This window comes from Chelmon rostratus, chromosome 6 (assembly GCF_017976325.1).
Source record: "Chelmon rostratus isolate fCheRos1 chromosome 6, fCheRos1.pri, whole genome shotgun sequence".
NCBI classification, from domain to species: Eukaryota; Metazoa; Chordata; class Actinopteri; order Chaetodontiformes; family Chaetodontidae; genus Chelmon; species Chelmon rostratus.
The window spans coordinates 15,920,341-15,943,558 of record NC_055663.1 but is presented as its reverse complement, the minus strand read 5'-3'; the positions used below and the strand labels follow the sequence as shown (position 1 = coordinate 15,943,558).

General features: G+C 44.2%; 1 protein-coding gene across 1 annotated transcript in view; it reads left to right on the top strand.

Annotated features, from left to right (window-relative positions):
- Positions 1–1,902: 1,902 nt before the first annotated feature.
- Positions 1,903–23,218, top strand: part of slco3a1 (solute carrier organic anion transporter family, member 3A1) — a 35,334-nt gene continuing 14,018 nt past the window's right edge. The window contains exons 1-2 of the mRNA XM_041939810.1: positions 1,903–2,609; positions 9,261–9,717. Of these exons, the coding sequence (XP_041795744.1) occupies positions 2,451–2,609; positions 9,261–9,717 (616 nt within the window). The 5' untranslated portion in view covers positions 1,903–2,450. The remainder of the gene's footprint in view (positions 2,610–9,260; positions 9,718–23,218) is intronic.

Below are 23,218 nucleotides of genomic sequence, written 5' to 3'. Positions count from 1 at the left end.
AACAGGTGCCGTGCCCCTGAAAGGAAAGATGAAAAAATTGAAAAATGCGGGCAATGATGGCCAAAGCCTAATTTTCTCCGTACGACAATCTTGCCCAAAGGACATAAGATCTCGTACGGAGGAGATAAACATTGCCCGCAAAAAAAAAAAAAGAAATTCACTGTCACACTGTTAAATTCATGTTCATTCTGCTGACTGAAATTGTTTTCTCTATTTTACAAGAGAATAATGTTAAAAAAGTGATCATGTTTTTTCTTTGTCTTTACATCATTGAGAATTTTTTTTAATAATGATTTAATAGAGACAATAATCAATTTATTCTCTTGCCATTAATATTTAGTCGTGCTAACTCTAACTATACGTTAAATCTTAAAAATAACCCTGTAAAGCATCTTGCATGTCACTGTGGTGCTTTGACCAGTTTTTAAATGTTCAGTTTGGTTCAAAAACATATTTCACAGTTCATCAGCTTACCAGCTCATCTCCTTGACCTTTACGTGTCGTCATGCTGCCGCGGCTGCTGTGCAGAAAAACCCTCGCAGCCTTTACACGCCGTTTGCTTATCATCCTGTTTAGCTGCACCCCATCATCATCACATTATGCGGTTACGTTGCGTCATAGCCACTGCAATACCTCATCCCAGACATGCTGACAACATGATAATCCAATAATTGATGTTGGAAACATGCTGTGCAAACGTTGCAGCCCCTGCTAGAACTTCACCAAACTATTTTTATAACTGATGGATTGTTTGAAAGGAAGTGTTTTGGGGAATATGCTTGTTCACTTTCTTGGCAAGAGTTGAACGAAAAGATTGATACCATGCTCGTGTCTGCGAGATGAATATAAAGCTACAGCCGGCGGCTGGTTAGCTTAGCTTAGCATAAAGGCTGGAAACAGGTCGCCTGGCTCTGTCCAACAGCAATATCGCTTGACTGCCAGCTCCCTGATGAACGTGTTATATCTTGCTACTCTGTGGTGTAAAGACAATATAATTTAGTTTTACAGGTGGTTATGTGTTGGACGTCAGGCTCAGTACCTCTAATAAGCACTTTTCACTTTTTGCTGATGAGAAAATAACCAATAGATTAACCGATAATACAAATAATCATGCAGCCCTGAGTGCTATTACGCTGAACATGATCTATTTATTAGTTGAATTAATTCTTCATCACTGTCTTGTTTGACCTGTAAATTGAGGCTCAATACTCCTACTTATATTAGTGTATCAGATCACAAAAGTCTCACACCAAGATATTAGGATCATTTTTAGTTGTAATAAAGACAGTTTCTAATTTCACATATTCTGATGTTTTAGAGATAAAATGATTTATTGAGACAACAACTGCCAGATTAATATATAATAAAAACAATCCAGGCCTAAAGATTGTTTTCATTATCAGTCAATCTGTTGATTATTTTTTCAATTAATCAATTAATTGTTTAGTCTATAAAGAAACTAGCAAATCCATTAAATCCTAGACTTCAGATACTTGTCCAACAGTCTAAAATCCAAAGACGTTCTAGCCAATTTAAAAATCAGGAACGCAAATTCTTATATTGGAAAAGCCTGAAAAGGAGGACGTTTGGTATATCACTGAATGGCCGATTAATCGATAATGAAAATATCTGCCAAATAATTTCCTTTTCTTGATTGACTCATCGATATCAGCCGGCCTTAGACAGCTTCGGCTCTAGACTAATCCTCAGTAGCAGCGCTGAGACTCCACACACAATAATCCCTGCAGATTTAATGTGGGCAAATGATCAGAAAATGACAGTGAATCACTTTAAAGTCGCCACATGCGTACACACACACACACGCACACGCACGCACGCACGCTGCGTCCCGCAGGACTACCGTAGTGATTCTTCAAGTCAGAGGCAAGTTGAGCAGACTTGAGAAGCTGCAGCACAGCGCCTCTAGGGCCGTGCATGTGCTCACAGAGGAGGAGAGTAGTGCGCAGAGAGGTGGGAGCGCAGACACAGAGAGCAGTCATTGTGCGTGCGGGACCGTGACAGTCCGGAGCGGCAGGACTTAGTGGAGAAGGAGCCTGTAACCGGAGCCGTCACCTGCAGCCCAAACCAACGAAAAGCCCCGCGACGGAAACATGCGATGTGACAGAGATTTGCGCGCCCGCGGCTCACTTGTGCCTTTGCAAACACCTTCAGGGAGTTCACACGCTGCTGCGCGCCGACGCGGAGGCGATGTTTAGGCGCGGACGACCGGCGGAGCCCCGCTGAGTTTGGATGTGTGTTTTCGCAGCTCGTCCGATGCAACAAGACCAGTTGTAGGACCGGGAGCAACTGCGACGAGGAGCTTCCGCGAATGTAGCTTTCGGAGCGGGAGGGGGGAAAGCGAAACGCTGTACCAGCCAGTGTCTTCCCGCGGTCATCCCGCTGTGTGTTTCGGCTTCTCGCGGTGCCGTGTGGGTAAAAAGTAGGAGAGGATGCAGGTGAAGAAGCACCGGGACTCGGACCGGAGCGGCGGGGACATGCTGGAAGGAGACGGCCTCCGCAAAAACTCCTCATGCTTCTCAAATATCAAGATATTCTTGATATCGGAATGCGCCCTCATGTTGGCACAGGGCACCGTCGGAGCATACCTGGTGAGTGCAGCACGGCCCCGGCTCATGCGGGACCCCGCTACTGTAGATCACAGTCCGACGCGTGTTACCCGGGTCCGGGCTTCGCGTGTTGGGGGGTCCCTGCTGCTCTTGCACGCTTAGGACTAAATAACGTGCAGCTGACAGGGTGACAGGACACAGACAGGTCTCCCCTGCACAGTGAAGTACAGCCTGCACGACACGTTTCATGCTTAGTCCCCCCCTGTTTGTTAGAGTTAGGCTTGTGTGTCATTATGTCTTAATTTACCTTCTTCACAATTCAAACTGAGCCCGTTTTTAATCCACCATGCAGCGGCAACTAAAGGGTGACCTTAAAGCTCTGGATAGCATTAATGATACTAGTGTTGGGATGTGTAGAGAGGCAGTAATTGGTTGATTTTACCCAAAATGTCACTCAAGGTCAAGGACTCCCCTCCTATGTCTCTTATTTCCTGTTTCTTTTTAGTTTTACTCCCCCTCTACATTTTACTATTATCACACTGATAGTACATTTCCTGACTGCATACAAACAAAGCTTTAATTGTGTCTTCTCTTTGTATAAAAATGTGTGTTTTCATGATTCGGTTGCAGCGAAAACACCAAAACAGAAAAATCCGAACTCATGCAGAGATTTTAATATAGATTTTGTGGGACAAAGCTCCCAGAAGTGCTCCAAAATATTCCTCAAAGTGTCCCAGAGGAGCTCCTCCGCCTCAGGCAACCACTGTGAACATTTAGTTTCAACATTAGCAATGTTTATTCTCCAAGAATCACTGGCAATTAATAGACTAAACCCCCCGAATGCCTTGGCCATATTTGGAGTGGAACATCTTATCTCCTCTGTTAAGCGGACCTGCTGAGCATCAAGCATCCCGCAGCGTCAGAGCACGGCGGTGCAACTCAGAGTCAGCTACGGAGGACGTTCTTCCTCTTTATCAGGTGTTTCTGATGAAACAGGTAGTGCGGTTGTTCTGTTTTTTTTTATGGCAGTTTGGTTTTGGACACCTGTTCAAACAGTTTGTACAATAAACCTGGAGCTTCAGGTGAGGTTTGGAATCATTTCCGCCCACAAACACACAAGGCTCTCTGGCCTCTTTCTGGCTAATTTACATGGAGCTTAATCTACAAGGGCAGGACATTAGGTGCCTGGTTCAGTGACAATCTGGTTAACTGGCCTCCACCTGCATGAGCTTCTCTATTTCTGATTGGATGATTGGACTTAAGGGTTTGTTGGCAGTGAAGGGACAAAACTCAACTATCATAGTCCCCTTGCTTTCTGTGAGCTGCTTACAGCACAAGACACTTAGCAGCATGCTGGGTGTCCTGATTTAGCAGCCTGACTGCAAGTGAACAGACAGTAAACCTGCACAGGAAAACACCACAGAGGTACAGACCTCAGTGCAATACCACTGTTCTCTGATTGATTTGGCTTTTTGTCTCAGTTCTCAGAAAATCACTTTGCTATTTTGGAGTTTTTGTGTCAGTAATAGGAGAGAACTGATGGCCTCTTGATCCAAAATCTACATCTGAAGTAAATTCAAGGAAGTTCATTTCATAAACGATTCATTTCAGCAGTTGGTGACCTCGTCTAACAGACATCAGGGCTGTATTCGCACCTGTGAATATTTTATTTATGACTCTAAAATATACCAAAAGAAGCCGTTTACAGTCAAGCATCAGTGTTGCCCGGCTCCTGCTTCTCTTCAGTTATTGCATCAGACTTGAACTGTAGGAGTTGATGGGAGATATTAAGTCCTGGGAAGCTCTGTTAGTGACTTCTGTGTATGCAGCACCTGAGAGCCTAAGCTCCATTGGTTATAGTAGCACCAGCATGATAAGAACCAAATCTGACACTGCAGAGCTCGAGCGGCAAAGTGCAACTAACACCTGAACCTGAACTGTGCTGGTCTCAGCTGAGCAAACCTGTCAAACCGCGGTCGCACTGAATCAGCTGAGCGTCAGACAGAGAGAGAGGCCCAAATGAAATATCAATATTAACAGCTGAGTTCTAAAAGGACACGCATGTTTGTTCAGAGATGACTTATCTAGTCATTTCATTCCTTTATTAAATGCTGGGATGCCAAACAAGTCGGTGTTATTTCAGGTTAATATGCAGACTAAGTCAAAACATACATCACCCAGATACTTTGTTAATGGTGTGTCAGCCTTGAGCCTTGTTCGTTGAAGAGTGCACTGGTGTAGCCATCAACAGATTACCTGATGTCAGGTGCCCTTGAGAAAGTGATAAAAGTTTAAAAAGAGCAAAGTGATGAGTGAACAGTCAGATTATGATTAAGAATTAAGAATCAATAGCATTTTTCTGGCACACATATGCACAAATTTAAAAATGTGCAAACGTTTTCTCATGTGCTCCAAAAATAATGATAAAGAGAGCTAAAAAGTATTTCAGAAGCTCTGTATGGACACGGATAACACTATAGATCAGGCGTGTCCAAACTGCAGGCTTTCATTCCAACCAAGGAGGAGCACACCAGGCTGGACTCATTTAATCAGCTGATCTCAGTCCTCAGCTGATAATTAGGTGACCTCTTGATTGGTTGGAACGAACACCTGCAGCCACACGGCCCTTTATGGAAGAGTTTGCTTCTTTGAGACAGCAATAAAACAACTCCTTAAAATAGCTCTTTAAAATAGCTTATTCAGAGTGGTTAAAGTACCTTTATCTGACCTTTAGTCAACCTTCAGCATGTTACACCCCATAAAACTGAGTGAAAATGATTCCAAATAGCCGAGGCTTCGGTTATTAACAGCTGCTGCTCCATTTCAGCAGTTTCACGTCAGTGCTAAACGTTAACGTGGTGAACTGAATGGCTGCATTGAGCTGCTTTTTTCCTGCCAGCTGATAATACAGACGCTGTGGGTGCATCCTGATAAAAAGCCTGTGGAAGCTGGGATTCCTTGTGCTCAGACGAGACTCGTCGGTGATGGGATGTCACACAGCATGACGTGGTTTGTTTTGTTGCCATGCAACAGATTAAACATATCCACAGTTTGAGAAAATGTGGCTGTGACCGCTGACGAGTATGCGCTCGATTTTTCCTATATAATTTATTCTGGGTTTAATCCTCCTGGAAGGCTGCCTGTTTAAGTCAGAGTGGAAGTGGACAAACATGTTGAAAGTGGCTTAACTCATCCAGAATGTTTCTGCTGCTGAGCTGAGAGCCGAAGCCGTCCGTCACACGGCTCGCTCAGGCCTCCCGTAATGGGATGGGATGTGATTGGATTGGATGGCGGCTTCTCTGCTGTACCTCGTCGCAGTGTTGCCGTCTGCGTGGAGCTGAAGCCACAGTGTCAGCAGGTTGTTGGGGCTTGGCATCCTTTCTAAGAACTGGATGAGACAACGCTGCGATCAGACCCCGGCCGGGCGGAGCCAGCCAGGCGTAAACGCCGTCCGTCCAGTGTGTTTGCATTTGTGAGAGGGAGCCACCCAAGGGGCAGAGACGTCATGACTCATTCTGAAGTTTTCTATCCACTCAACTTCACCAAAGGCACCAAAGGCATGAACCGCTCCCAACAATCATCCTCCCCGTGCTTTGATCTGCAGCGAAGGAGTCACTGTTGTTGTGTCGAGAGCAGCTGCAGGAGTGACCTGCTGTCACTTCTGCTTCCTAAAAAGTCGCAGAGGACAACTTGTTTTCAACTCTAATGACAATGCAAACAGGACACACAATGTTTGTTGTTGTTGGCAGTGATGTCTCCTCATCTACTGGCCTATTGTGCATTAAATCTGGTCCGTAAGGAGAGTCTAGAGAATGGAACAAAGTATAGTGAGCGGTGATAAAAGCAAGCAAGGGTGTGATCGGGTGGATAAATGTTTGGATAGCATTTTTAGAAACAGATCATATTTTAATAACAGGTGTCAGAAGGGACTGAAGGGTACAGGGTTTCCTCTCTGCCTCAGTACAAACTCAGAGGAAAACTTGAGCCTCTATAAATTTCCACTTTCCATCATGGATTCATGTGTATATATGTAGCTGTTTATATATAGCTGTTGAAGAGACATACAGGAGGAAACGAAGAAGAGTGTTTAAACTTCATGCTGAATGCATGAAACAAAAAAGAATGACATTTTACATGTACTTCGTCTACAATCTTCCAACAGACAGAGGAGACAGATTTAATATGCAGCAAAGTGTGATACTCCAAGTCAAATTAAAGGTACAATTTAAGTGTAATTGCATTAAAAAACAATACTATTGATCTGTCACCTACAAGTCAGTAAAAAAAAAGCTCAGACATGTCTGTATGGCACTTAAGGAAACTTAAGGCTGCAAAAACCTTTCGTTCTGAAAGTCTTGTCAGCTTTCACAGAGGAGAGATAGAAAGTGTCTTGGCTGGAAACACAGCCCAGGACAGGAGGGCTCTGCAGCAGGTGATTAAAACAGCCCAGAACATCATCGGTAGGAAGTATCTGCTGCCATGCCACCAGACTCCAGGGCGGCTTCTTTCCTCAGGCTGCGAGACTCCTCGACTCATCCCCCGCACTCCACCATAAAAAATAGTTTTTCCTGTGTAGCATAAAAGGGTTACAACCTCGTTGTTGTGCAACCCTGTGTTTAGAATGACAAATAAATGAACCTTGAACCTTGTAAAAGCTCTAAACCTCCTGGAGTCTCAAAAGTCATTTCTTCATTTGAACCCATTCAGATCCAATCCAAGTCAACTATGTACATTATATTGGCATAATTGGGGGAAATAAAAATCTTGGAGTCTCTCTCTTTAGAAGGGGATGTTTGTGTTGGCAGGATGCTTTTTTTAGAGTTCAATCAAAACGCTAACAGCCAGTTGGGAAATGGAAAATTGTGATGCCCTTTCAAGGACAGTTTGGGACAGATCTGAAAATAGCTTGATAACTGTTTAAATGTGAGACAGCGCTTCACATGGCACAGATAGACTGTTTCCACAAGCAAACGCATCTTTGCTCTGCTTCACAACAGATTCATTATGAAGTCTTTACTTTGAAATATAATGATGGACTTAAAGCCGTGGTAGTTTATTTTTGGCAAAAATTCCATAATAACCTTTCAGCATACTGTAATTCAAGTGGTCTGAGAGAAAACTAGACTTCTTGGCTTGTTTTCAGGCTTTGGAAAAAGCTAGCCCATGACTGGAGATTTGAGCCAATCACAGGTCATTTCAGAGAGCGAGAGAGAGAGAGAGAGCATTCCTATTGGCTGTTCTACAAATACAGATGCATGTGGTCGTCCCTTCAGATGCTATGCCAGCATCAGGCGAAAATGAATGTGAAAGCCTCATTCATTGACAGAAAATCCTCCAACTCGATAAACTTCCAGTTTGTCCTTTGCCTGCGACGGCGCACAGTACAAAACGTTTGCGAACACTCAGAGCTTCGGGCTCGTTCTGTTCGACGTCTGTGGCGCTCGTATCGCCGAATAGCAAAGAGGCATGGTGATGAACAGTTGAGCTGGAGCAGTGATGTGTGTGTGTGTGTGTGTGTGTGTGTGTGTGTGTGTGTGTGTGTGTGTGTGTGTGTGTGTGTGTGTGTGTGTGTGTGTGTGTGTGTGTGTCATGCTGCTGTTAAACGGTGTAGCAGCTGCCTCTGAAGCCTGGGGCACTCTGCCTTCTGGCCGTGAAGCGCTGGAGGGGCATCTTCGAGAAGACGACTCATGGCGAGAGTTAGCGGGGTCTTGTCGTGGAGAGCGGGCCCCACGAAGCGTGAGGTTTCGCAGGGCAGCCGACTCCTTCTGCTGCCATTCAAATGGGTTTGATGGGAGGGAGTTAGCTGAGTGATACAAGGCAGCAGAGATGTGATCGATTGTTGCCTTCTGCAGCTTTAATGTCTGACAAAGTGCTCACTGCCTGAAAATAAGTATTGTCCCATTATTTAATCTCTGACCGCTGGCAGCTGCAGTTAACAAACAAAAACCCGAACTGGGTGCCGAGCAGTCGTTTTGCTGTGTCTGCTTCAGCTGGAAGTTACTGGAAGGCTGTAGCTCTTGTGTGGATGACAGCTGGTGAAAGAGAGGGAAGCTCCCGATGAGCCGTTCTCACTGAAGCCATGGAAGTAAATGCTGCAGTGCCAGGCTAATCAGAAACAGAGGCCTGTTTCCAGGGAGGAGCCACAGCGTGGAACATCTGAACAGTCTGTTGTTCGGGTTATTCCAATGGAAAGGCACAGTTTAAAACGGCGTGACTGATGATGAAAACACGCACGATTTCTCCGAGAGCATGTCCAACAGACTCAAGCATAGGCTCCATTTCCACCCGGTGGTGCATAATCTGGGTAATGACATCTGATCCACGGGCCTTTTCATTCACACCTGGTATTATTAAGCTTCTCAACAACGGTTTTCTTCAGAATGTGGTCACACTGTGCATTTACATCTGGCTGAGACCTGACCACAGTGCCAGTCTGACCGCCTTTTACATGTCAGCTGTCCAAATTACGCATGCAGATACAGACCGCAGGTTAATTCCAGGTGTAAATAGGCTTGTAGAGCTAAAATGCTGCACGTTAATAAACCACGTGATGAATTTCCTCTTTCAGTTGGTGACGTTTGAGTCCCACGTGTATTGGTTTCCTTCTTGTTTGTATAAATACAACAATTTTTGCTTCATTCAGCATCATTCCCATGAACCTGGTTTGATTTTGTGTCCCGCTCTTGTTTTCAGGTGAGTGTGCTGACCACCCTGGAGCGGCGGTTCAACCTGCAAAGTGCTGACGTGGGAGTGATAGCCAGCAGCTTTGAGATAGGCAACCTGGCGCTGATCCTGTTTGTCAGCTACTTTGGGGCGAAAGCACATCGACCCCGTCTAATCGGCTGCGGCGGCATCGTCATGGCACTCGGCGCCCTTCTCTCGGCTCTGCCCGAGTTTCTAACCAATCAGTACGAGATAGGGGAAATGCGGAGGACTGACTTAGGTCGGGATGTTTGCTCCAACACCAGCAGCAGGGACGCCCAGCTGGCTGAGGACGCTGTGTGCGCCAACAAGGCCAACACTAACATGATGTACCTGCTGCTGATCGGAGCCCAGGTCCTGCTGGGGATCGGAGCCACACCGGTGCAGCCCCTGGGGGTGTCCTATATTGATGATCACGTGAAGAAGAAAGACTCATCACTCTATATAGGTGAGCCACATTCATAAAACTATACATCCAAAATGTAAAAAATCCAGATTTTAAAGGCCACCATTGAGGGAGGGTTTGAGAATGTTTGCCTGAATGACATCACTGTTCAATCAAATGATTAGTTAGCTGGAAATTAACAACACTGACACGGATTTCCCAGAGCAAGTAAAACAGGTACAGCTGAGAGTCAACCATGACCGCCATCCTCACGTGTGATATTTGCATAATTTGAGTCAACACAGTATATGTGTGCTCTTCTGCTGCACACCATCTCCTTTTGTTCAAGCCTGTTCACGTGAGTGCCAGGTGAGCAGATCTTGGAGCTTTTTAATCTCCATTACAGCGGTTTCAGTGGCGAAGAGGCCGGATACAGGTTAAATGTCTCTGCTTCGCTCAGTCCTCTCTCAAAGGCGAGATGCTGCTGATGTGGCTCTTCGAGGATTAAAGGTGCATTCAAAGTGCTTTCTGTGCAAAGTTCTGAATACACAATGGCTGTTTAGGGATATGTGTATTTGCTGTGATATGTATATTGTCCTATTTTGGTATACAGAAGGAAGCTTTAGTACTTGGCTCATTAATCCATGCAGAGATTCTCAGTTTTATAGCTTTTTCTTTGACTCCACATCAGATATTTAACAACTGTTTAGTGAGATATGTTACTATGCTAATAAACACATATTCTGCATATATAACTTTTGACAATTTGGGAAATATGCCCATTTGCTTTCTTGTCGACAGTTAGATGAGAAGATCTCGTGTCTGAATGACAAATAAGTAGCTGGAGCCAGCTGTCAGTTAGCTTAGCTTAGCACAAAGACTGATCCATTCAAAGCTACTAAAATCATCCACCAGCATGTATTATCTTGTGTCTAATCTATACAAAAACCAAGGTGTAACACCAACAATTTGCAGTTTCACAGGGGAGCTGCCTTAATGAAATGCTAAGATAACTGGCTGCAGGCTCCTGCTACATGCACCAACCCTGAAATGTGCAGGAGCACTACCTGCATGGGGTCAGGTGTGAATGGGAGCAGGGATTGATATTCGGGGTACCCGTGCCACCAGTTAGACCTAGTAAGATTTAATCGCCAACGCTGCCTGAACCGTTATCCCAGTAATTTACTGGTAACAATTTGTGAACGAGGCTTTGCAGACAGAGTGGTATCAATCTTCTCATCTAACTTTTGGCAAGAGAGCAAATATTTGTTCTTTCTAAATGTCAAACTATCCCTTTAAAGTTCAACTCTCAGAGGCTAATGTTCCTGCATGGTTCATTTTGTTGCTCACAAGAGCAGAGGAGTTACCCGCGAACCACAGCCGCAAATCCATTTAATAGCATGTTTCCTTGTTTTGACGGGGGACCTGCCCGTTTGTTGTCCAGACTGCCACATCAGCCTTTGATGGAGTAGATGAGATGTGTCTGCATAGTGCTTGCTGTTTGTTATCAGTGCGGAGCAGAGACAATGACAGGCTGAATGGAGGATGAGTTCAGGCTGGCACTCACCCTTTTCTGATGCATTCACACAGCAGCTTGCTGTGTGGCTGCCTTTTGTCACTCAAATACAGATGTGACCTGCGAACAAAGGCGGCAGTGTCCTCTGTAATCTCAAGCCCAAAGCTGATTTTCTTAATTGCCGCTTGTTGTGTTTATTTGCCCTGAACATGAGTGGGTTTTTACAGAAAAACACCCCGAGCTTTGTTTGAAACAATAAAGTGCCTGAAAAAGTACGGCAACAGGCTTTGACGAGTTGGCACCACCGTCGGGGCTTGCCAGCAGTTACGGTGGGAAGTGGTCTGCGAGTGATTGAAGTTTGGCAGGCGTATGGGGGGTTTGGGGAGGTGGGGGGGATTTAGTTCTGTCCTCCTCTGATAAGCTGCAAGGAGAGTTGGAGGAAAAACAAGCGGTGAGCAGCGAGGAACAATGTGGTATTGAGTTGCACTCAGCTGATCGTCCTAATCCTTCTGCTGCAGGCATGTCATGTGGCCCAGCTGCATGAATGGAGTAGATTGTGTGAAATTCTCTGAGATTTCCTTTCACATGCTGATAATGTATTTGGATTATTCATAAGTTTACACCAACAAGTTCACATTGTTACAGCAGTGACAGAAAGTTATGTTTCAAAACACTTTTGTTTGGCACGGAAATCTTATAGCATCGCAGGCCAAATATTTTTTCCTTGTTTCCTGTTCTGTAGGCTTTCATTTATATATATGCCGTTTTTAATTCACTGTAAACACACCTGAGAAATAAGTCCCACAACATCACAGGGTTATTTAATGTTAAGCAAGATCTATGTATCTTTATTGGTGGATTTGCCAAACGTGAAAGTGGATCAATCCACCATCTCACTCAAGTTATTTGGTCTCAGCAGAGACCAGCAGGTATTGCAGAGGGTCTGAGGGGGAGTTAGGAAGTGGTTAGAAGAAGAATTAGAGAGGAAAACACCTTTCAAAACTTGACACATTTCTCACAACAGCCACAGACAGATGTGCAATACAAACACACGAAGAAAAACTTGCTCTGCTACCACTGTGCTCTCATTCTAACGCAGCCAGGTGACAAATGTGTATCTTCATGCTGCCTGGCTTGTGGACTATTTCACAGCTTCAAGTGTTGAACCTTCTTCGCACACTCAGTGGAAGACTGCAGTTCTTTAATTCACTTTAATGATGTGATATCAGAGCATTTTAAGTCCAGCACAAGGTGAAAAAAACATCAAACCGTTGCCTGTCGTTGTAGTCGGTGCACATTTTCACCCGGTGATGTGTTAGTGTTAAAATTACACTGAGCTAAATGGCCAGGTGAAAAGTGTGAGCCTTCAGTAGTGGCAAGTCCCGCCCTTCAAGAGTGCGGCGGTGCCGGCAGAGCAGAGAGGCCTGGAGAGGAGCCATAATTACAGAGCGAGGCAGGAATGCCAACCAGCCAGCCATGAGGTGGGTCTGAGTGGGCCGGGACGCACATGCATACCACACAGGCCTGTGAAAAACAACTCCTCCAGAGGCTGCGACAGCCTGTTTTTACTGTGTATACTGCAGCAGACACGGCTTAGTGCTGTTTAAACAGCTGTAAAAGACACTCAAGCAACACCGGCTGTGACTCTTCAGAGAGCTTTTTGTCTCTGTCTGGTTAAGATATGTTCAGTGTCACTGTTAAGATTTTTCAGGACGGTGCTGCTAAGTGGTGCATGTTCTTCTTAAAAGGAAGTACTTCTCAAAAAACGCCATCACCACCACCGTCAGACTTTAAAAGCAGTGTCACTTTATGGAATCCCACCGTTTTGGTTTGTTTCCCAAGTCCAGAAGTAGGCACTCGTCCCTGGCCAAAGGAAATAAATATGATTGGACAGATTGCGTCAACAGGATCTCTATTCCCACTGCTCCATGACCTTTCACTATCCACTGCTAATTCTGGCTCTTCCCACAGGACCCCCGACTGCATAAATATACTGTACAGGACACACAGAGAAGGCTTTAGAGCTGCTGTCGTCTGTCATACAGCACAAACTCGCTCGCTGCTGCGGCACGTTTCAGACCCTTTCAAACAGCCTGAAATTCTTCATTAATCTATAATGTACAGTGTGTGGTGCCTCTGGTACAGTACTTACAGTATGTGGTGGAGAGTGAGAGGATGACATTAATTAATTCATTGGGGTCACGTACATAAAACTCCGCAGATTTGGACATGTGGACGTGCTTGCTGCATAATAAACATAAGAAATGTATGATCGGATTCAAAGGTACTGATGAAAGCAGCTTCTCAGTGGCACAGTCCTGCGTGTATAGTTACATGTGCTCACTACAGCCATGCCAACGGCTCTGTGACATTACTGAGGCACTTTGCTTTAAGCTAAATGCTAACGCCTGCAAGCTAACCTGCAATGACAAGGCGAACATGCAGATTTTTAGCAGATAATGTTTACCATCTTAGCAACATTTGGTAATTAGAATTGAATATGATGTAGGGATGAGGCTGATGAAAATGTCATTAGTTTTGCAGGTATTTGATCATCAACCCAAATTAGGCTGTTGGCTCGTTTGTTAGATATTGTTATTTCAATCTGCACCAAAGAGGTGGACCGACCGACCAACAAGTCCCCACAGACCTTTTCTCTTCCGTTCAATACTGAATAAATATTAACAGAGAACAGGATGACTAATTGTGATTTCAGTCGGACTTTACGATTTGGTGCACCGTGGACAGGCAGCAGTCGCAGTATGCAGCAGCCGAGAACATGAAGTGCATCTGAGTTTTACTGGCGAACACAAGCCTGTCAGAGCAGCTGTAGCAGACATGCCCGCTCGCTCGCTCCCTCTCTCTCACAGCCAAACTACCAAACTAGGAATGACAGACTGGCTGTGGGGAAACACAAAGGTCCTTTTTTTCCGTTGTGGCCTGAGACAAGATAACCGCCCCTACCTGGAGAGGGAAAGCATAGGAAAAAATTTGCCTTTTATATCTCTGCATTTTTGCAGCCAGCCACTGGTTTGTATTTCATTTTCAGGCCTTAGCTCTGGCTTTCACCACAGCTGCTGTGTGTTACTTCAAATGTATGTATTCCAGCAATTTTCTAATGATATATTTCATCATTTTATGTTCATTTCAGCTCTGCAGGGAGAAATGTAGTTTCAGGTTTGTTTGGAAGAACCGTTCGCGGCAGTGACAAAGGTCTCAGAGGGATCCTCGAGAGACTTGTCAACATTCCTGCTAAAATGCTCTGACTCCAAACAGTTGCTGCAGTAGGGCGTTTATATAAGCTACTTAAACTCAGCGCATGTTAATGTCATCTTGAAGGATTAGATTCTAAATGGGTTTTTCCATCCCTGCCATAAGCTGCATGCTGAGTTTGCCTAGCAACACCAGTTTGTTTTATCTCAAGATGATAAACGGCGTTGCAGTAAATGTTCACCAGCCAGCCGCGGCTCCTCTGCATCACTGTAATGAACTGTGTGCACCATGTGTGACAGTCTGCCGCTCTACGGGCTGAATGAGCCAGTGACGTTCACTGTACGGCATGCTGCAGGCCGGACAGGGTGGCCGCCCCCCGGCCTGAGCCTGGTCCAACAGAGGGCAATGAACATGAGATTAACTTGTCTCCAACTGGTCAACAACATGTTGCTGTTGTCTCAATGTTAATCAGTAATTATCCCTGAGTATTCCAAGCATCATGTGAAGGTGTCAGAAAGGAACTGAGCAAACATTAGACTTGGGACCAGTCCAATCCAGTATTTCTATCAGGTGCCGATACTGACATGATTCACTGAGCAAATATCAGACTAGAAATATGGAGCAACGCAACGCTGCAGCACAAATTAGTCAATTAATCAGTTCTACAAATAACCAGTAGTCCCTATATTTTTTGTCTCTAAGAATTCTAGGAGACAGAGCTTTCTGTGGACCATGAACCTGCCCCAACGTAACATGAGACAGTCTGAAACTGAGTAAGCTAGTGACAGTTGGCCAACTCAGCGTGTTTAGTTGCAGATATTTTAATCTCCAAACACAGAAAAGCAACACAACAACTTGCACCGTGTGTAAAGCCGACAACCTGAGGGTGGAAAGGTGGACCGGTGCGTCTCTAGCTCACGTGAGGCTGAGCAGAGGGAGACTTCACACTTTGCAGAGACCCTGTTTTGATGAAAGCAAAGTCAATACTATGATTGATTAGGGATTGGAGTTAAGGTTTGATTGAATTTGAGCAGAGGAAGTTATTTGTTTTCAATCTGCTGTCCCACCTTGAATCTGATGCGGCCATCGTTCAGCGCTGCCTGTCCTGTCCTGGCAGTCAGAACAAATTTTGGTTGATAATAATAATTTTAGATTTTACAGTAGCCGCTGTCTGCAGATGAAGAGAGCAGATTGAAGAGTTGTTTGTTTACTTGCGGTTCTGATATGGCTCGGATGGGGCGGGCGTGCAAAGCTATCTGTTCGTGTTTAATGAGCCTCAGAAGGGTGTGGACTTGGCGCAAGTTTAATTTTTACTTTCCCAGATTTCTGCTGTGTGTCAGGCCGCGTAGTAGCTTCATAAGGACTCGTCATCTGGCCGCCTGTCTGAAGGGACTCTCCTCCCCCAGTCAATCTGCTGTGTTTGTGGGATAGTATTGCAGTGACAACGTGATTATACCAGTGCATGTTTTGCTGTCTGTTGCGTGTCTGGCTGGTCAGATCAGATGTAAACATTCCAACCTTTCACCAAGTCCCCCATTTTTATTTTATTTTTTTTGCACAATAGATGCTAACTTCTCCAACTGAGAAAGATGGCTTTTACCTCTGAGTTATCCTGGGAAGAATGGTCTAACACTGCGGACCGGCCTAAAACGTCTTTGTGAGACTAGCCTGCATGTAAGGAGAGTTTGACCCTTTTTAAGGTTCATTTCTAAGATGAACTTTTCTGGCCTGATGAACCTTTCGTCCCTCAGCTGGACCATGAGGGAACTGAAAAAGTGTGAGTTCGGAAGCCAGTAAATAGGTCAAACCTCCGCAGTGGATCAGTGTTGGATAAAAGATATGACACCCTCAGGTCGTCTCACCAGACCCCGCAGAGCCTCATGTTGAAGCCTCTTGCTGTTGCCACGAGCCCGTTGCCTTTTTTTTTCTACCAGATCACCATCTGCAACAGTGGAGATGAGGCCCAGCAGCCTGAAAGGTGTTCCATGTGACATCCTGCTGCATTGTGGCCGGTATTTTGGCCTAAACATGCTTGTGGCATCTTTTCCCTCTCCATCATGAATCCCTGTGGCCTCAGTAAACCTTACCATGCCACCATGCAGCCTTCTTGAGGCAATCTGGGTCAGGCTCTGTCAGTGCTGATTAAAAAGGGGATTTTTTTTTTTGTCATCCACTGGGGGAGGAGCGTGGGGATAAGAGGTGGGAGGTGACGGATCATAAACACAGCAGCATCAGCAAGCCGTTGCCACAGAAACGGACGGTTGTTAGGCTGCTTTTTTTTTTCTTTACTATTGGATTGAGATGCTCAGTCCTTCCTCTGCTCCTGCTGTGGAGGATGCAGCTGTCACTCTGCTCCGCCCGATCGTCAAACCACACCGAGTTTAAAAACCACACGAACGGTGACGCAGGCCGCCGGGCCGCTCCCGTCTCGGCCTTCATTCTGAGCGCTAATTTTCCATTCTGCAAAATGAGCAGTTAAGTTAATTTTTCGTTGTGAAAAGTGAGCAGTTAAGTGTTTGGCAAATCCTGACCTTGGACAAGGACTTTGCTCAGGAAGTAGAGATTCACGCTGCACTCGTGGCTTTACCACAAATCCCAAGCCTCATTGATTGAGTGGTGTGCAAGTGGTTGCTCTCTGGGCTCCTAGGATTACTCAGAAGCATGTTCAGCACTTAATCCCCATATCACTGATGGCGGAGGGTGAGGGATAACAGCGCCTAATTAAATGGACTCTGATCAATAGGGTGGGCAGTAATTATAATTAACTGTTTGATTCAGTCAACTTGTATTTGCTCAGTAAACAGAGGTGAGGCTGTCTCTTTCCAGCCACGTTCTGCATCATCTGGGAACAGTTGAGTTTTTTCCCGTCACGGTGCAGCTTGATTTACACTGATGCAGAAACCGCAAGCAGTAAATCAAACTGTTACTCAGGTGGATTTTTTTTTCTTGCATGATATGAAAGCTCAGTTTTTGATCGATGGCTCTGCAGGGCTCAGTCGTAACTCAATGGTATTTATCAAGTTTTGGTGGAATCATATTGTAATATTGTGCCTGTGTCACAAAAATGTGGTCATTTAGGATCTGGCCAGCCAGTCATTTCTCTCTGAGGCCAACAAATCTCTTAGTGAATCTTTTAACAGTCCTCACTATTTACCCTAACCCCTAACCCCGAACCGTAACCTTTTATTGGCCAAGATCAATGCACAAAGCGCTCAGGTTGCAGGCCTCAAATGTAGCTTCATCTATCAAAATGACAAACAGTATACCTTGTGACATTGAAGACCCACTGCACAGTTAGGGTGGGTGATATGGCCATAAATTAATATGGTATTTGAGGGTATTTCTGCAATATATGACAGAATACGGAAAACAACTTGCCAAAGATTTGGTGATATTTCGCTGAGCTGATGTAGTTTGTCTGCTTGGTTTAGGACTCACAAAGCTGTTGAGTTCCCCTTGTACTCAACCACGTGCTTCTGCTTGAAGTGGTGAAATAAGTTTGTTGTATTGCCTCTTTTGTTGTTACAGCCTCTTTGCACTTCTTGCATGTTCCTGTGCTTTGTTGTACGTCTGATCTTTTGTGAACAAACGCCATCCACACAACTGTAATTGCTCCCCTAACTAAATTCAGCTTGCAGCATCTGCTCATCACATTTTCAGGTAGTATCTAAATGTTGTGAACATTAATTAGGCTATCACTAAAAACTGCAGTGTTTCTGCCTTGAGAAAGCAAATAACAGGTGACAACAGATCTGAAATAAATATGAGGCCTGGTTTTTTAGTTGTTTATGGATGTTGAAGAGAAACCTAATTAGACTCTATAATGGGTTTGAAGAGATTTGGATGAGATACACTGCTAATGAATCCCATCCTAACAGTAGACTCCAGTTCACTGCATCAGTTTCATTATTTTAGTGATTTTGTTTATACTCGACATAATTTATAAAAAAATTGATTCTGTTTTCAACCATATCCTCCAGTTATGGCTCTTTTCTTCTCATTCAACTTTTTTCCTCATCGAAACACCTCCCACATCTGGCCTTCCCCCATTGATTCTCCTCTTCCTCAGGATGCGGCACAATTGGCACATGGTTATAATTGGTGGAAATCGTCCGTACATTGCGCGCCTTCTCCCCACATGCTTCTGGAGAAAGGGGGAAACAGGCTGTTGGCATCTCTACGCTGATAATTAGGCCAAGCCACCTGCTGGAGAAGCTGTAACCAGCTGCTGTCAAAGAGTCCCAAACCTCTCCGTGCTCCTCGTTTTCAATGGAGCAGCTGCAGCTCTCCAGCAGAGAGACCTACACGCTCTGGTCTTGTGCCCTTTCTCCACCATGCCTCCATCCTACCACCCAACTGCCCAACAATGGAGACGGTGGGTAGCTCCGTCTCAGCTCCAGTAAAACATCTGAAACAGGATTACAAACAGATCACTGTAGCTGGGCTGAACGACAAGGCTTTGCTCTGTTACATTAACTCCTACTCACCGTCTACCCGTCGTTCTCACCCTCTGTCTCCCGCCCTCTCCCTCCCTCCCTCTGCTGACCCGATGTTCACAGAGCTGGCAGTCTGGCCGAGTCCTCTGAGCTCCCAGCATCGCATCAGTGCCCTGTTTGAAAACATGCCCGGACTGTTTATGTAATTTTATGGCGCAGAAATCATCATTATTATTGTAACGGCAAAGCTTGCGTTACTGTAATATTTGAAAATCTTCTGCAGAAAAAACCTGGCAGTGCTGATTCACAGGAACAGTGAATTAAAACATTGATCATTATAATGATTTTGTCCGGTTCCTGACAATGAGGATCATTTCATTAATTAGCAGCATGGATTTAAATCTGTAGAACATGAAACAAAAACAAGTGGACTATTAACTGACAACTAACTATTACTGATGACATTCAGGTTAATGAGGGCTTTTACTGCTTCCCGGAATAGTTGGAGAGTGATGACACAAGGTTAATTGGACTCAAAGATTAAGCTAGTGGATGTCAGGTTGAAGTAGTCTAATGCCATTGACCTACGACGCAGAAGAAGAACCTGATTAGAGGCAGACTGAGGACAACACAAATGCACCCAAGAAATATTTAGGGCATGTTTTGAACTACGTTTATTTGACTACCAAAGTAGTAGCTTTACTGCACCAGCATTTCACAGCAGTGTGTCCAGCACAAACAAACATATTTTCGCCACGAAATAATACGAGCCTACCATCTGTTTGATGATCATTATGATTAAATGATCATGCATCTTTATGCGGCTGGGTTTATTATGACCCTCAGGGTGCCCATTTGAAGTGTGTGTGTGTGTGTGTGTGTGTGTGTGTGGACGTATATTACACGTGGTGGGAGCATAAATCTGCTTACACAGTCACATTGTGAGGACTCGCCTTACTTATGAGAACAGAACACAAGTCCCCATAATGTAATTCATTCAATTTCGTGTGTGTGTGTGTGTGTGTGTGTGTGTTAATTGGCTAAAGATCAAGAGTAGCTTCCGCACCAAATGACATCAGACTCAACTTCTTGAAAAAGCTTCTCCTTTAAGCTTGCACTCACAGCGATGCTGAAATTTTCTTTTCTCCTGTCGACAGAATTGGTTAGAGTGCTGCTCTCTTTGACCCACCTGTTGCACAGTCATTGATACACACATTAAAGTAATAAAGCCACGCTATACCTGCACAGGTGACTTGAATGATTTTGGTCTTTTTCACAGCAGACATTCCGATTTGTCACGCTTAGAAAAGCAAAGGTGTTACTAAAAACGCGGCTGTGTTCTGTCATATTGTGCATGCTGACAGGGAGCCAGCAGCTGAATGCAAGTATTTTATCGTTTACATCTTTTTCTACTGTGACATGTCAAAGTGTCTTCCATGAAAAGCACCTATTAGACCACGTCTCAGGACCGTGTGGGCGTGTGCGGGCTGTGCTGACTGACATCTCCCTGACTCTCCTGTCAGCTTTGTTGCACCTTTTAGGTTGAGACAGGTGACACATTTAGCATCCTTAGCGATACGCTGAGCCTGGTGACACCTTATAATTCCAGCATGTAGCTCTGCTCACCTTCAAGTGAATGAGTGTGCAAGGCCTTTAATGTGAGACGTAACCGTGAGTCTTGAAATTCCTTTTGACTGAGAATGTTAGACCCCAAACAGAGCGTAGGCCAGATAAAGAGCTCGTAAAAAAGCTCTCCTAGAGGTCAATTTTGAGTCCCTGGTATTGATCAACATGCACTTGGTACTGTGGTAGAACTGTTGAACTCTTTTTGAAGTATAACGTCTCGTATCCATTGATGACTGTTCGGGATAAATGCAATAGAGGCTTTTTGAACAATCATTCCAATTTTTTTTTATTTCCCTCACGTCTGTTTGTTGACTTTGCCATTTTTTCTGCTTTTATCATCAAATTAAGTGTTCCTCTCCAATATTTATCTGTAAGGACACACACACAAACACACACAGAGTTTGTTCTTTACCCAAAGTTTAATATGATGGCTTCACTCTGTCTTATATAACGCAAGAGTGCCGGATGTTGATTCTTGTTTTTTTTGTTTTTTAGATTAAAAAAGCATTTGTTTCCATGGCAGGGCCTCACTGTTCCAGCTCTGCCGTGTATCTCCCTCGATAAAACCTTTTTTTTTTTCTTATCCCATCCCGCTGCAGTGTGTTTTACTTAAGTGATTTTTCTGTGTATTGTCATCCAAAGAGTCATGGGATGTGGCAGCTCGGCTGTCGCAGCCCCTGAATTATAAAACAGGACAGAGATCTGTTGGGCACCGCAGATCTTCAGTCAGTTTTTTTAACCTCTGATATAACACAGTTGGTATGAATATAATGAAGCAGTGTAAACAGTAGGGCTGCAACAATTGATGTTGCCTATGAAACACAAGTCTGAGGTCTTTAAACGTCTTCTTTGCCTGAGCCTAAACTCAAAGATATAAAATTCACAATTGGAAAAAACTGAGAAGCAGCAAATGCTCATATGTGAGAAGCTGGAACCAGAAAGTGTGGCCTTTTTGTTTAAAAATGACACATTATGAAATTGGTTGTTGATTCATTTTCCGTTGATCGACTCATTGATTAATCAACTAATCACTTCAGCTCTGAGAAACACGTGTTTTACTTTTGTATTTTGAAGGTACTACTAAAAATAAATATATTGAATATATAGGTTGTTACCTTTTTTTTAATCCATGAAGGATCAAAAAATATACTTCTTAAGAATATGACATTTTTACAAAACAAAATAAGCACAAAAGAGTTGGACAGTGTTTTGATCTGTCTGATACGATTTGGTAGTAAATGAAATATCTGTGCTGTAAGTCTGCTTTAAATGTTACTTCAAGTGGCATTTCCTAAATAATATTTATACTCAAAACAAGCCTCGTGTAACTGGCATGACGCAGTGAAACAGTGGAGAGGCCCTCCGTGTAAAACAATTGGGTGTTTTGTGTGAAGTTAAATTAAAGATGATGTAGTAAAACCATCTGTATGTACATTTAGGTTCAGTAATTGGCCATTTTTTTGATTGCTGCATAAAAATAATCTTGTTATAAGCAGTCTAGACTCATATCAAGAGTCTGTTACAACAGACTGCAGATACAGTTTGAGGTAGTGAAGCTTTCAGCAAGGCCCGGCGTTGACCTCCCATTTCAGGCTGTGACCTCTCGGAGGCTTAGATTGAGCCAGAGCTCAGCTTAACATGACAGGGTGTTGAGGGGAAGAGAGGCGCTGAGAAGCCGGTGTGTCGGCCGGACAAAGCTCTGCAGTAACCCCACTGCTCATCCTCAGGGTCAAAATGCTAATAGTTTTAAACGTGTCCTTAGGCGGAACTTTTTATACAGCAACCATATGGCATCAGTGAAAGCGCCCTAACCCTCGTCTGCTCCGGTGCAAGTTAGACGTTAACCAGACTGGAAGACGCTGTGTTGATATCAGATCGCGTCCGGACGTGTTTGGAGGGGGGGTTTCAAATTTGACATGATTTGACGCAAGCGGAAGTTAAAGCGGGATGATCCTGACGTAATGCCATTTGAATGTGAGTTGAGAGCCTACTTTAAGCTTTGGCTTGTTATTTAGGTCATGGCTGTGCAGAGCCAACAGGGTTACTGTCGGCTACAGCTGACCAACAAGCCATCTCAGTTTTTTCACCTTCACAAGATCATCAGGAACTATTTTGCTAATTATTTTAGCCAAATGTTTTGCAGTTTCCAGCTTCACAAAAGATTTGATGCTTTATGTGTTGTATATTATAGCAGGCTTAAACTGATATTGTGTTTTTTTTCACTGTTCATCAAATGCATTAAGGAAGTTGAATAAATCAGCCTTGGCTGTTGGGAAAAAGGCATTTTTTTCTTGCATTTCATAAACAAAAGAATGAATCAGGAAAACAAATACCCAGCAAGTCTTCCTGCCTTCAGTGTGAATAATGTTTTCTTAGACAACTGATGTTGACGTTGATACTAAAAGCCACTCAGGTGGGCTGAGGCTTCACTTCCTGGGGTGAAAGCTGCTGTCTAATGCTGTTAGTCCTTACTTATGGATCACTGAAGATTTGGTAGCCTTTAATATCCTCTGTACCTCATCAAAATAGACTTCACCTTAAAGGCGACTTTTGCTTGACTTTTACCTGTTTGATATTAATCCTGTCAGCGTGAGCGGGGCCGGGTTTACATAACAGCTATCTAAATAAACTGATGTCATACCCCGATCAAGTCTGACACCAGGATTTTGTGTAAAAGCAAAATGTTTACAGAGCATAACATCAAACGTATCTCAGTAAGGGCATTTATTCATTTAAACTGGCTCATTTCCTGTCAGGAGGGTGTGTTTTTGTT